This window comes from Harpia harpyja, chromosome 4 (genome assembly GCF_026419915.1).
Source record: "Harpia harpyja isolate bHarHar1 chromosome 4, bHarHar1 primary haplotype, whole genome shotgun sequence".
Classification (NCBI taxonomy): domain Eukaryota; kingdom Metazoa; phylum Chordata; class Aves; order Accipitriformes; family Accipitridae; genus Harpia; species Harpia harpyja.
In genome coordinates, this window is record NC_068943.1 from 41141338 (window position 1) to 41155870 (window position 14533).

Sequence of the window (14533 nt, forward strand, 5' to 3'; positions counted from 1 at the left end):
GCTATGTGAATAATTAAGTCTAGTCACCATAGATTGCTGCCTACTTAAGTACTTTTATGTGGAACTGATAAAGATACCACGTTGCTCCATGTATGATCAGTATTAGAAGATGATAAAGATTTAGTTAGAGATCCATTTCTTGAGTAGTGCTTGGATTTCAAATGTCAAACCTCATTAGTTACTTCATTGCGGGAGGGTGAGGAACCCCACTAGATGCTTCAAGAGCTCAAGGATAGTCCCAAAACATGCAAAAGTAGTTGGCCTTCAGGAGTGGCGTGCAAATGCTTTTCTGTCGAAGGTTTTTTTGCCAATTGTAATTGCAAGCTCATTCTCTCTGATTGAAAGGAATTGGTCCCCGTGTTTAGGTTTCTTTATAAATGAAGTAAAGATAATGAAAATCAGATGAATGTGTTAACTCAAGGATGATTCAGTAAAACTGGTACATCATGGACCGTTGCTGCCCATTAAGTGCTCAACTGTGCAATAGCTGATGCCTTCAAGAAACAGTCTTAAGGAAATCAAATCGTCCATACGGAGGCATAATAAAGATGTTATGGCTTTATAGAAACTATTGCCAAGGTATCAACTGTTCTGATAAAATACTTTTTAAACCAAAGCAGATTAGAGAACTCTTAAAACCTTTTTCCTTTCTTTCTTTTTCCTTTTTGCTAAGAGTTTCCTAGACTGTTTTACCACACACTCTTCTCTTTTGAATAAATTCCATTTTTCTATGATCTGTAATTCTAGGTCAAGAAACATGTACGCAGCTTCCATTCAGAAAAGATTTACCAGTGTACAGAATGTGACAAGGCTTTCTGCCGTCCTGACAAGCTGCGACTCCATATGTTGCGACACTCAGACCGCAAAGACTTCCTGTGCTCCACGTGTGGCAAGCAGTTCAAGGTAAGATGACTCTTGACTGGGTCATTCCTGGTACAGGTGGAGTACACCATTCTTTAGCCTCCTTCAAGTAGATAAGCTCGTGTTCTCCAAGGTGGAAGAAACCACCATGTGTAAACATGCTAGGCTTGCCCACAAGTTGCACGTGCTGCTTTTTGTCGTGTGTGAGCTATGACATTCATTTCTGATGTACGAGGGGCAAGATCCACCCCAGCATGCTCTGCTCTTAACAGGGTGTCTCATCTATCAGATCTTATTTGTAATAATTTAATAACAGAGGAAGTTTCCATCTGCTCGTTAAGAACTGGGTCATTATACAGCCCAATTGCCAGGTGCTTGGGTTGTATTGCTTCTATCAGTTTAGTTAAGAAAACTTCTTGCTGATGTCAGTGGACTAATAATATTCCTGGGCGAGGTGCCTGTGTCTGTGGCATCCATCTTGTCAGCACATGACATCCAGATGCCTTTCTAGATCCCACCAGAACAGATGGAGCAGACTGTGAGCCAGGTAAACTGTGGTGGCAGCAGCTTGCTCCTTGTCACTTAGTTTCTTATGGGATACGGAGGGACTGGATACTTTGGGTGAAGAAGCATATTCTAGACAGTGTATGTCCAGAGAGGCTGGATTGCATCTGGGCAGTAGGTTCAGCACTGTTGTAAGACATGAGGTCCTCCTCAGTCAAGAGCATTATTTGATGCAAGTTTCCAGCCGTACAGAGTTGAGCGCTAATATTTTAGATAAATTCAAAGAAAAGCCAGAGCGGAGGGGTTCGTTCTCACAGAGGCTGCTAAATTAGCATTAGTTTGGCTCCTGCTTTTGTGGCTGAGCAACCTCAGCTTGGTTTGAAGGATAAACCTAAGCCCAAAGGACTTCTGCTGAGCTGTCCAACACTGAGTATGCAACTGTATCTTATAGCAGCACTGGAGAGGAAAAGTTGAAGAGAGATCTCTGAACACCTTACGTTGTAGTTCTTACTTGTAACAGGTAGTCAGGCAGTAAGTGGTGCTGATGTTTTTCTTCCCGATTTGCTCTTTCCCTAGAGGAAAGACAAACTGCGAGAGCACATGCAGAGGATGCACAACCCAGAGAGGGAGGCCAAAAAAGCTGATCGAATCAGCCGCTCAAAAACATTCAAGCCTCGGATAGCTTCCACTGACTACGAAAGCTTCATGTTCAAGTGCCGACTCTGTATGATGGGTTTCCGCCGGAGGGGGATGTTGGTGAGTGTCTGTGTGCTCTAGCTTCTCTTAACTTCTGTACTCAATTTTTATGAACAGTTGAGGAATAAAGATGAAATTCCAATGGTTGGAACACAAGGATGCTGTGAAACTGGGAGAATTTTGTAGCTGAGTTGAGATGATACATATATATTTTTTTTAACTCTGTGTGTCTTATCTCTTCAGCAAATGTGTGCCTTTGCATATTTCATTGCCTGTGTTGTATGTCTGGTTGTCACTACTGTATTTCAACACTAAGTAATGCTGATTGATGTGTAATGTATTTAACAGAACATGAGATTAATGTATTGCCTAGTTCAGCCTTACTGCCTCAGTTTTCCTGTCCTTCCTATTTTTTGTTTCTCCCCCTTCTTGAGGGGCCTCTCCTGGCCATGCCCTGTAACTGCCACTGTGTAAAGGGTGTTACGCACCAGGAGATCTTATTTGCAAATACTTCATGAGGGTTGTGATCTCTGCTAGCAAAGGCCTCCCTGGACAGAGGCCCTTTAATTACCTCGCTCGCAGCTGCAAGAGAGTTCTGGCAAGCTATTTTACCCCTTCCCATCTTAGTTTGATTAGAGAAACTGTAAATGAGATCTAGTAAGACCATGTTTACCTTCAGCAGCTGACTATGAATGTGAATAACCCTTGCAGCAGCAAATGCTTCTGGCGCTGCTGGCTAGCGTCGTTACAGTTTTGGTTTGGCTGTTATCCGTGTCTAGGAGAAGAAGCAATTGCTTGGCTTCCAGCTGTAATATGCTCTCTTGTTCTCTGTGTTTGTTTCTCCTAAGGTGAATCATTTATCAAAGAGACACCCAGACATGAAAATAGAAGAGGTGCCAGAGCTCACATTGCCCATCATCAAACCCAACAGAGATTACTTCTGTCAGTACTGTGATAAGGTATGTAAGGAAGTCACCCCTTGGAGGGTAGCTCAGTCCTAGACCTCTGTGCAACCAATTTGTTTCTGCATAGAAACACCTGGCAGGGTTTGTAGCTTTTTTTGAGGTGCTTGCCAGCAACATTCCTGCAGGACTGTCAAAAAAAAAAAAAAAAAAGAAAAAAAATAATTAAGATGAAATGCACTTAGGCCGAGGCAGCTGAATGCTAATTGAAAACTGCAGTTCTCCTTTTCTGCTGTCTTTGGAGTTGGAAAACTTAAATACTGTGATCCAGCAAGCAGTCACTCACCCTTATTCCTGTATCACTTTTTGCAACCCAGGACTAAGTAACCTGTCTATAATTCCTGAACACTTATTTCTTTTGGTTTCTGTATCACTTCTAAAAGTTAGTCTCTAACCCCTTTAATTTTAAGCTGCTTACTTAGTCACATGCCAGTAATTTCCCAGTGTTCAGTAGAGCCTGAAGCTTCTTCTGCGCTGCCTTGGGGTTCATGTTCTTATTCCCTGGCCTTTGCTTTTTACGCGTGTGGGCCTTTATTTACCAGGGAGCGTATTTTGACTGTCCTTATCCTCAACATATTCTTCCATGATGCCTCCTTCCTTTTGTTTAAAGGGAAAAAAACCAGATAGTTTTAAAAAATATCACAGAATATTTGTTTGTTGAAGTGCCTAAAAAGAACTTAAAAAGACGTTGATTGCTGAAGGCTATTAAAACGGTTTGATGCTTTGTGCAAGAGTGGAGGCATCAACCCTCATGACAAATGAACATTGGACAAATTACAACTTTGGTGATCAGTGGCTTCTTTGACATTTGGCCTTCAAGCATCAGGCAAAAAAGGTTCTCCTCTCACCTTCCTGTCCTGCTTTGATGTTTTGTTGTGGCACACGTTCTCAGATGGCTTCTGCGTGCTACACAGGAAGGAGTTGCTTTTACAAGTTGATTAAACATGGGAAGGTGTATGTATATTTATGCATTATGTTGTAATTGTTTGGGATTTAACTAAACATACTGTCTACAGCGACATGCAGACCTTCCAGATAAAGATAACTGGTAGCTGTTTTTTGCACAGACATCAGGATTACACCATTTTAATTCCAAATCTTAACCCTGCAGGTGTACAAGAGTGCCAGTAAACGCAAAGCACACATCCTGAAGAACCATCCTGGTGCTGAGCTACCTCCAAGCATCCGGAAACTGCGCCCTGCGGGCCCAGGAGAGCCGGATCCCATGTTGAGCACCCACACCCAGCTGACAGGCACCATAGCCACTCCTCCGGTCTGCTGTCCTCACTGTTCCAAGCAGTACAGCAGTAAGGTATGGGGGTTGTCTCGTAGCCCCAGAAGACAGCACCTCTCTGGTGATGCTTTTTCACCATGGTCTCTGTCGTCTGTCAGTCCACAAGCAGAGCTCTTTCATTCTGAGTCAGAGTGCTGCTTTCGTGCTGCGTGCTGACAATACGGGCGGAGCCTGCGCATTTTATGGCAAAAAGGTTCCCTAAATAGAGGGCCTGAGCTTGAAGGAAGAAATGGAAATGTTATCAGAGTGCGGTCACAAATGGAAAAACTTGGAAAATTCTCAGTAACAGTGACAAGGGAGAGGAGTAGGGAAACAAAATACAGAAAAGGTGACCTCTGGAAAAGGTCCCCAAAATATTCAGCTGTGTTGGGGTAAAAAGCTTATGGGATGTGATGTTTGGGGCAATATTTCAGTATCAGATAGCTCTAATCAGCAGAAACTTGGTGATCTTTGTTTCCTTCTTGCTGGCCAGAGCATCCCGTAGTGTGAATCTTGATGCTGCCTTACTGAGGGAAACTTAAAAGCTGCAGTCTGCAGGGCTGTTTGATTTCAGTTGGCCCAAAGCCGAGTTACTGACCATCTTTCTAATGATCTTTTGCATCTCTTTGTAGACAAAGATGGTACAACATATTCGCAAGAAGCACCCAGAGTTTGCTCAGCTCCCTAACACGATACACGCTCCGCTGGCGACAGCTGTCATCAGTTCCACTCCTGCTGTTCTAACCACCGACAGCACTACCGGAGAGACTGTTGTGGTAAGGATTCCAGACATGTTAAATCAGGCCAATGGAGGGAAACAAACAGAACGGAAGCCCTCTGGTATAGTAGTCTTAGTGTTTATTTGGCAGATGTCATTTTAAAGGGTCTGTTAGGACGTTATTTGAGATCATTTCTGTTCCTGGATCTGTGGTGTGGTTTGGCTCTGCCAGGAATTACGTATTTCTTTCTGGAGCTCTAAGGATTTGTCTTTTTTCCCCTACTCCACTCCCTTCTTTCATTCAGACCCATGTGCTACTGATTCCACGTAATACTTTCACACATGGCTAATTAACTCAGGAATACTCATCTCATGGATTTTCACTGGGACTGTTCTCCTGAGGTGCTTGCAGTTCTCGGGATCAAGAGGACGTGTTTAACAATGACTGGGGACTGGGTCAAACTCTGTTCAGAGGAGACGAGATCTCTCTGTAATCCTTTGGACAGTGCAGTACTGAGTGATATGAACCTCCAGTGGCTGATCTCTCCACTGTTAATACATCAGCTGCTGTGGAATTGAAAGCTGAGACTAGAAAATCAGTCTTGTGTCCTTTAGTGGTGTGGGGATGTTGCATAGTTTTAAAAATCTTATTAATCACAGTTTAAAGCTTCCCATTTCAAGACTGAAACTGGATAAAAGACTGGCTTGAAAATGGGCAGATTCAGTCAGGATGCAGTTGGCTTCATAAACCTGATTAGTTAGGTGCTAAATGTCTTTACACACTTCAGAAATACAGTTGTCAAGAAAAGTATCATTCTGGCAAGTGAGGAGGAAAGGTAGAATACATCCGAGAAGCACTTTTTGACTTGGAAACTAAGTCAACTCTTTACAAGTGCAGGATTTTTGTTGACTAATAGTTCTGTTAAGTCAGAACATTAAAATTACTATTTTATTATTTTATGTTAAGTTAGCCCTTAATGGTCCTGATTAGCAGTTAGATAGAAGAGAGCAATCCTAGTGGATGATTCCTGGTGATTGCTTATGACCCCATCATCTGTACACATGAAGCTCTTGTAAATAAATGACTAGGCCAAGTGGTGTAGATGTAGATTCAGTGTAATGAAAGAACTACAGCCCTGCAGAAGTATTCAATCCAGTAGACAATATGTGATGATGGTCTGTATCTCTCTCTTTAACTGCTTAGACAACAGATTTACTGACACAGGCAATGACAGAGATATCCCAGACCCTCACAACAGACTATCGAACTCCCCAGGGAGATTACCAGCGAATCCAGTACATCCCTGTGTCTCAATCCACTACTGGCTTGCAGCAGCCTCAGCACATACAGCTGCAGGTTGTTCAAGTGGCCCAGGTGAGTAACCTTTTGGAGGACTTGATATGCTTTTGATCCCCTCTGTATCAAGCCTGTGCTTTCTTGGGGCTGTAGCGCTCAGAATTGTGTTAAGGAGTAGTTAAAAAAAGTGGTGCAGACTGTTTTTTACAGATAAATTGATTGATAATGCATAGGGTTCCCATCGTAAGCATCGTGTACTGGGCATAAATAGTCCTGCTGGTCTTGGTCAGCTTGCTGGAGACATATCGACACAGTCCTAATTTCGTTCTACCCATCTGGGCACTTTTGCTCAAGTCTGCTCTAGGAAGGTGTCGTGGTTTAACCCGAGCCAGCAACTAAACACCACGCAGCCGCTCACTCACTCCCCCCCACCCAGTGGGATGGGGGAGAAAATCGGGAGAAGAAGCAAAACCCGTGGGTTGAGATAAGAACGGTTTAATAGAACAGAAAAGAAGAAACTAATAATGATAATGATAACACTAATAAAATGACAACAGCAATAATGAAAGGATTGGAATGTACAAATGATACGCAGTGCAATTGCTCACCACCCGCCGACCGACACCCAGCCAGTCCCCCGAGCGGCGAATCCCTGCCCCCCACTTCCCCGTTTCTGTACTGGATGGGACGTCACATGGTATGGAATACACCGTTGGCCAGTTTGGGTCAGGTGCCCTGGCTGTGTCCTGTGCCAACTTCTTGTGCCCCTCCAGCTTTCTCACTGGCTGGGCATGAGAAGCTGAAAAATCCTTGACATTAGTCTAAACACTACTGAGCAACAACTGAAAACATCAGTGTTATCAACATTCTTCGCTCTGAACTCAAAACATAGCACTGTACCAGCTACTAGGAAGACAGTTAACTCTATCCCAGCTGAAACCAGGACAGAAGGTTTTCCAGCAACTGGAAAAGTGGGTCAGTGGGTGACCCATTTTTGCAGTTGAAGACTAATTTGTACATACTTGCTCTCAGTGAGCCAGAGCCAAAATTTGGAAGTACAGAAAGCGCTTGCTTTTTCCCTTCATATCATCTATTAGAATATTCATTCTCTATGATGCTCAACAGCCTCCTAAAAATAAAACCAGGGGGTAACTAGAGTAACTGAACTGAGGAAAATAACTCAGGCAGCTGTAAGAAATCACCATAGCCTTCAAATCTATTACCCACCAGGTGAAGCTGAAACTACCACGTGTTTGTATTTGAAGCTGAAACTTGGTGTTCTCTCTGCCCCCTCATTACAAATTACGTTATGAATTTGATTAATAAAGGCCTAAAAAATGGCCCCAGTTAATATTGACTGTGGCTGTTCTAACAAAACAAGAGCATGAAAACTGATTCCTGCAGCTCATATTTAATTTTATCAAGGTCTGAGACTTGTAATTAAATTATTCCAGTTGGTATCATTAGCAGGTGTTGCTCAAAAAAGCCTTTCATCAGTAAGACTGAGCACTTGTCTTGATAGAGAGCTACGTCAAACTACAGTAGTGGATATGCATACGTTTTATAGACAGATGCTTACAAAGGATGGACCAGTGGTTGACACTAATCCTGGTTTCCAGACCCTTTGATTTGAGTCCAGCTGCTGTCACAGACAGGTTGCATGACTTTAGGCAAGTCCTTTCCATTGATATCACCGAGATGTAACCATCTTGGTGCATTACATCTGTTAAGTGTACTTTATCTCCCAGGAGTGCAAAAAGGGTAAACACAGGCTTGAACAAGGAGTGCTGCGTGGCCTTACTAAGGTCCATACCTCATTGTTCCAGACCTTGTATCACAGAAGAGGTTTACATGGCTGCTTTTGCAAAGAATTTGAAGTATACGCCTCTGCTTTGATTTCCCCCCCCCCCCAGGCTACCTCACCTCACCAGTCCCAGCACTCCACAGTGGACGTTGGGCAGCTTCATGACCCCCAGACATACACGCAGCATGCTATCCAGGTGCAGCACATCCAGGTCACAGAGCCAACGCCAGCAACTCAGTCATCATCACAGGTATTTCACTCTCCTCTTCTTGCAGGAAATGTTTTCCTTACCAGTCTGCTCAGCTAGCATATTACATGTGCTGGTGCAGGAGATAGTCTTTTCTATGTCATTTAAAGGACCACACATGAAATGGCTTTCAAATGAACATCTCTGAGATCATCAGATAGTCCCCAGATGTTCCTAGGGTGTCTGGGGGCATTTTGTTTTGGTTTTTTTGGGGTGGAGGGTGGGGAGGTGGGGGGGTTGGGGTTCCCCCCCCAAGAGTGTATACAAGGTAGAGATAAATGGCTGGGAACAGTCAAATTTGCAGCTTAAAGAAACTTAGCCAATTGAAAGATGTAAATGGAAACTGGCATTCCTTAAATATTTGAAGTTCAGCTCTTCATGCTGTTGGGTATTATTTAGCCTCTAATCTCGGTTCCCTACTACAGGCTTGCTACATAACCTTTGGCAAGCAACGTCTCTATTTCAGTTTCCGGGTCTCAGCTTACTAACCATAGAGTGAAGCAAGTTGGAGGAGAGCTTTGCAGTTCTTGTACTCAATATGCTATAGAATATAAGCCCCTGTGTTTTCCCTTAAGAAGGATATGTTTGTAACAGAACAGAGCTATGCAATCCTTAGTACGCTGAGAACACTTATACCTTCCCCCCCCCCAGGTTGGGGGTCAGCCTTTGAGTCCCTCCTCACAGCAATCTCAGCAGGAACTCAGCCCCTCACAGATGCAGACAACTACATCGACACCAAACCAAGCCCTCCAGCAGCAGCAAGGATCTTCAGTTCAGCACACGTATCTTCCCAGCACGTGGAACTCATTTCGGAGCTATTGTAAGTGTCAGCAGTAGCTCTCACTAGTAGTCTGGCTAGCGTGTGGGACTAATACGTGCTCCATTTCTCCAGCTACCAAATGGGATGGTATTTTCAGAGCTCATTAAGCTTCGTGATTAATATTCATAGAGATCTATGAAGATAAACAGTTTCAGACAAATGAAAATGGTTGTACTGGCTCTTCTGCTGTAGGTCCGTAATGATCTGGTGTGTGGTTTGGGCAGGTAGACTGGGCTCCTTTATTCCAAGGAACTTGCATTCAGCAAGAATCCATGTGCTGGATAGCAGCTTGTTCAAATTTGGAAGGATGCTTGAAAGAATCGTACAGAACATGAGGGTGACATGAAATGATTTCTCATGTCCATGCAGCTCTGGATGGTAATTCTAGGATTTCTTGGGCGAGAACAGGATGTGTTGTCTATGCATGAATTGCCAAATCTGCAGCTGATGTTAGCTGGCATAATTCTGTTGAGGCCTGTAGAGTTTTACAAGACTTTACGCTACCTGAATTTCTAATCAACAACCACTGTTTCAGGCTTGAAATCTTGCTGACATTAAGACATTATCTTTTAAGGTGGTCTTTGAGTTTGAAGGTCTTGATCGCCCAATTTCCATTTTTTAGCATCTGAGATTCAGATGATGACCATTCCCCAAGGCCAGTATGTGATCACAGAGACCGCTGTAGGTACACCGGTCACCACTGTCAACACAGGGCAAGTGAAAGCAGTTACTCAGGTAAGGAAAAAAATCATGGCCTTTTCTTTTCACCCAGAGTAACGTATCAGGCTTAAAGCCTTCAGTTTGAAGGTTAAAGGAATGCTAAAATGATGACTGGGCACAGAGAGTAGAGAATAATGGTGTACCTAAAGAGGTCCAGACTGTACAGTCCAAAAGGGCATTGCCTTTCTGTAACAGCTGTACCGAGTTCCATGCTGGGCAGAATCCATAGGCAAAACAGTGAAGAAATGATACAATGTGTTGTGTCATAAACTAAGGAGAAAAGTGCTATGGGTCAAACCTAGTAATGTTGTAAACTTCAGGTTACGGAAGGCAAGAAATAATCTCTTGAGCGTCATGGAAAAGATATGGGGTTTTTTGTTTTGTTTTGTTTTGTTTTTTCCCCTGAAATAGCATCATATTCCTTTATATTGTGACTGCAAATAGTTTTCTGCATCTAGCCATTTACAAGGCCCGTGCTGCCTGGCCCTTGTATGCATGACTCCTTCAAGTTTAAAGTGTTCACTTAATCACATTTGCAGGACAAGGTATGATTTAGTGGTATTGATTAGTCTTAAAAATATTTATAACTAAGCTGTATCCATTAAACCAAATTTCAGCACAGCTTCTGGAAACTTTTTGATAGCTTTCTGTTACCTGTAGGATTACAAAATAAGAAGAGTTACTGCTATCTTACCTTGTAAGCAGTCCAGCATAAGGAGGCAGGCTGTTGTGCTGTGTTGATATTGGACACTGGAAATGCAACTTGTGCTAGAACATGTGGAAAATGGAAGAAAATTTTCAGAATAGCTGTATTAAAAATTGCTTTTTAAATTTGTAGTGATGGGTTAATTGTGTAATTAGTTTAACCATTCGTAAGTTTAACCAAATGCAAAGCAGTCCAATGCACTTCAAAACAAAGGACAAAGGTTATGTTGCTCTCAAATACATTTAAATTACTTATTTTTTATATTCCCCCATGCAGACTCACTATGTGATATCTGAAGGTCAGTCTGATCTGGATGTCAAACAAAACTCTTCGCTCTCCAGCGAGGTACAGGTTGGCGTTGCCCAGCCACCCGCCCACACAGATACCTTGGAATCGCAAACGAGCAGTCAGCAGCAAACCACCCAGTACATAATCACTACAACCACCAACGGGAATGGCGGCAGTGAAGTGCACATCACTAAACCGAGAACTTTCTCAGCAGAACACGAATGAAGAAGCCTCGTGGTGTCATTTGCTTGTACTTGTAACCTGCCCCGAAAGCCCAGATATATGGGCATCCTGGAGCTCAATATGTTTTAAAAGTATATGCTCACTTATCTTCAACTAAAATCTTGGAGCTCTTGTTAATGCTTTAAAAGGGTTTAGGTCCCCAGTGACCACGAAGAAGTACCCTCAGAATCCTTCCGGGATGCTATTTTATGCAGCTTTTAACAAAAAGGACAAGAGGAGAAGTGAAACCTCTGCTTGCTCTGGACTTTATTTTTGGCATGTCTGCTGACCCTTATTTTTCCTTTTTGGAAGTGTCTCCAGTAAACAACTTCTTATTTCAATTGTATGGGAAAAAGCTTGCCTAACCGAAGGCTAACTGGCAGATGATGTTGTGTGTATATTTTTAATAGGAGCCGTTAAACAGGAGGACATCATGTAAATTGCCAGAATACGGCAGAACTGCTTCCTGTGTCTTTGTTTCAGCAGCCAAGGTGAAAGGGAATGTACCAGCTCAGTGCGAGCAGACTGCCTGGAGAAAAAGAGCAGCAGCAGCAAAGCGGTGGCTCCTTGCGTACGTGGGCGGGGATGGATATAACGATGAAGCTGTGAAGATGTGCCGAAGCAGGCCATTAAATTATTTTTTTTTTTCCAGCCCTCAAACTGTTTACATGCTGTCTGCCCTGCCCTATTTTACCAAGCAGTTCCAGAAAGAAGGAAAAGTGCAGTCTTAAGCCCGGCTCGTGCGGAATGAACTGATTGAAATCATAGTAGCACATAAGGGTAGTAGGGAGCCACTGTCATCTCTTTTCCGTTCCAGTATTTGCAGGGAAAATGGCCTTTTTGCCTGTAAACAAAAAAGGCTCAGCATAGCCTGCATAGCTAGCAGCTTCTGTTGTGACCGAAAGATAGTTGTGCTAGGAGAAAATGAGGGTACAGGAGCACACCTCTGAAGAGGCAGGGTAGTTATCTCTGTTGCCACCTCAAAGTGGACATATTTTTCTCCTCAAAGACTGGATGAAGAGTTGGTTACTCTGATTTTTCCAAATAACCTTGTTAACAATGCACTGTAATTCCTTTGGACAGTTCCATAACATGACCAGCCCTGGACTCAGGAAACACATAAGAAACATGCTAGTGGACCACTATTTATGGGACACAGAAAGCCATCTGTGAGGGTTGCCTGCTTCGGTGGACCTGGTCTATGTACAGAATTCAAGTTATCTTTAGGGACCAGGAGAAAGGGAAAGAGAAGGTTTATCTTTTAAGGCAGTGTATTTTTTTTTTTTTTCCCCTTACATAATTCTCCTTCACAGTTCTTGTGGTTGGTTATTTAACGCATTCTGGTATTTGCAAGAATATGACTACAGCTCCATTGACTCCTGATGGGATATACTGTGTATGTCTAAACCTCCATTAACTGCCTGAAAACTCCTCCCAGAATGTCTGTGCATAATAGGATACATTTATTTATAAAACAAAAGCAAAGAAGGATGTTTTGTCTTAATGGCCGTTGAGACTGAAGAACTGAGAGAGGGTTTTTTTGATTCATTTTCTCTTGGGCCGCACTGAGTGTGAATGTGGGACTCTTTTGCATAAGTATTCCCACAGATTTAGATGAGGATTACCCGTGTGAGTCAGCGCTACGGCTGTTTACAGGTTGTGGTATCAGGCCTTATGCAGTTAAAGCTGTTAAGACGTGAGAGAACTTCACGCGCAGACTAGACAAGAGAAAGTCTGGTTCCTTGTGGGCAAAGCCTTGTAGCAGGTATTGCTTTGGTAATTAACATATCTGTTAATATGGCGTGGACATAGTTACTGTGCGTGGTAAAATAAATCAGACTGAAAACACTGGCTAGCTCAGAACTGTTCTGAGGTAGCTTTCAAGTGACTTGCCAAAACGTGGATTAATTTGTTCCTGGGATTTTGCTTTTCTTGCTGTACCACCGTAGTGGGGCATTAATGAGATTGGCAAAGTTAATGAGGACCAGAGCTCCCATTTAGTCAAGCGCAGTGATGAGTGTCTTCAAATTCAGTGCATTTGGGAGCCCATCGACTTCAGCAGCGTGGCCAAGGGACTGCAGTTCCCACTAATTCATTTGGAGTCGTGTCGCTGAGGGCTTCTGAGTTACAGCGTTGGGTGTTGCAATGGTGTCGGTGTGGGAGAAGAGAAGAGAGATTTTGTCTTGGCTTTCTTCAGGCTGCTAGATGATGTAATAACGAGTCAGAAATACTGTGAGTAGTAGGAAAATGGGAGACTTGGAAATGGGATATTCCTACAGGAACAATTTTAAAGTCTTAAAAGGTCTATTGTCTTTGTAGATGAACATCAAACTTGTTCCCCTTAATGATACTGCAGATGTGGGGTTTCAATATTCTGCTCTATTCACCTTTGTTGGAAAGGATCACAGACTGAGGACAATTGTAGCAGTTATTTAAAGCTGAAGACTACAAGGTGCTCCAGAAAACAATTTTAAAACGGCCTCTTTGAACTCAGTCTTCCCTGTCAAAGTTTCTACTCTGTCCCACAGCAACAGCAGTGTCCTCGGTACCCACATTAAGTGGTTCATGGTGTCCCAAGTTAAACGACTGCCTCATTGTAAAAGAAGCATCCCTGGAAATGGAAGTTATAGTGAATTTTCCTTCCAAAGTAAGGAGCTACAGTGATTGCACAAGTGGCAGGGTCTGCTTTTAGAAAGACGACAAAAAAAAAAAAAAAAAAAGACAACCGTTTGCATGGATTTTTTTTCCAGTTTCTGCAGTGCAGAAGGTATAGGATTTATTATTATTTTTAAACCAGAACTACCCAAAGATCTATCTCTGAAGTCATGTCTCACAGGAGTTTAACTCTGGAGTCCTCCCGGTTGTCTGCAGGGGCCATGTTTTGCTTGAAGACGGAGCACCGCTGCAGCCTCCTCGGAGGCCTAACGCTGTTCCTTGCAGGTGTTTGGGGTCCGATTTGGTATTTTCCTAGAGGAAAACAAAACAAAACAAAACGAGAAAAAAACAAAACCCAAGCACCCTGAACTTGCACCTCTCTGACTGCTCCGGCTGTTTTGCTCTGCCCCTTCTCTTATTTAATTGTGTATGTTTGTTGTACATTCAGTGACTGTTATCGTGTTCATAGTCTCGTGCAACCTCGCAGGTGTTAAAAAAAAAACAAAACAAAAACAAAAACCACACAATGAAATTAATAAATCTTTTTCTTTTTCTTTCTTTTTTTTTTTTTTTAAAACACTGGCGCTGACCCTTCTCTTCACGCAGGGGGACCAGGGGGCTGGGCGAGTGCAATGGGGCTTGTCGCGAAGGGTTCGGTAGCGACGAGGAGAAAACCACCGTCGTCTCCTCCTCCTTCTCCTCCTCTTCTTCTTCTTCTTCCTCCTCCTCTTCTTCCTCGTCCTTCTCCCGCCCCCCGGTT

General features: G+C 43.1%; 2 protein-coding genes across 12 annotated transcripts in view; one reads left to right on the forward strand and one right to left on the reverse strand.

The window, feature by feature from the left end:
- PRDM10 (PR/SET domain 10) overlaps nucleotides 1-14330 on the forward strand; it is a 47143-nt gene extending 32813 nt beyond the window's left edge. For all 7 annotated transcript variants that reach the window (XM_052786358.1, XM_052786364.1, XM_052786365.1 and 4 more), the window contains 10 exons: nucleotides 748-903; nucleotides 1942-2121; nucleotides 2910-3020; nucleotides 4135-4335; nucleotides 4929-5072; nucleotides 6219-6389; nucleotides 8225-8365; nucleotides 9014-9182; nucleotides 9805-9917; nucleotides 10885-14330. In XM_052786358.1, coding sequence (XP_052642318.1) covers nucleotides 748-903; nucleotides 1942-2121; nucleotides 2910-3020; nucleotides 4135-4335; nucleotides 4929-5072; nucleotides 6219-6389; nucleotides 8225-8365; nucleotides 9014-9182; nucleotides 9805-9917; nucleotides 10885-11121 — 1623 coding nt within the window. In that variant the 3' untranslated portion in view covers nucleotides 11122-14330. The remainder of the gene's footprint in view (nucleotides 1-747; nucleotides 904-1941; nucleotides 2122-2909; nucleotides 3021-4134; nucleotides 4336-4928; nucleotides 5073-6218; nucleotides 6390-8224; nucleotides 8366-9013; nucleotides 9183-9804; nucleotides 9918-10884) is intronic.
- APLP2 (amyloid beta precursor like protein 2) overlaps nucleotides 1-14499 on the reverse strand; it is a 114132-nt gene extending 99633 nt beyond the window's left edge. For all 5 annotated transcript variants that reach the window (XM_052786370.1, XM_052786369.1, XM_052786368.1 and 2 more), the window contains exon 1: nucleotides 14485-14499. The gene's annotated coding sequence lies outside the window, so the exon portion shown is untranslated. The remainder of the gene's footprint in view (nucleotides 1-14484) is intronic.
- Between the last annotated feature and the right edge of the window lie 34 nt (nucleotides 14500-14533).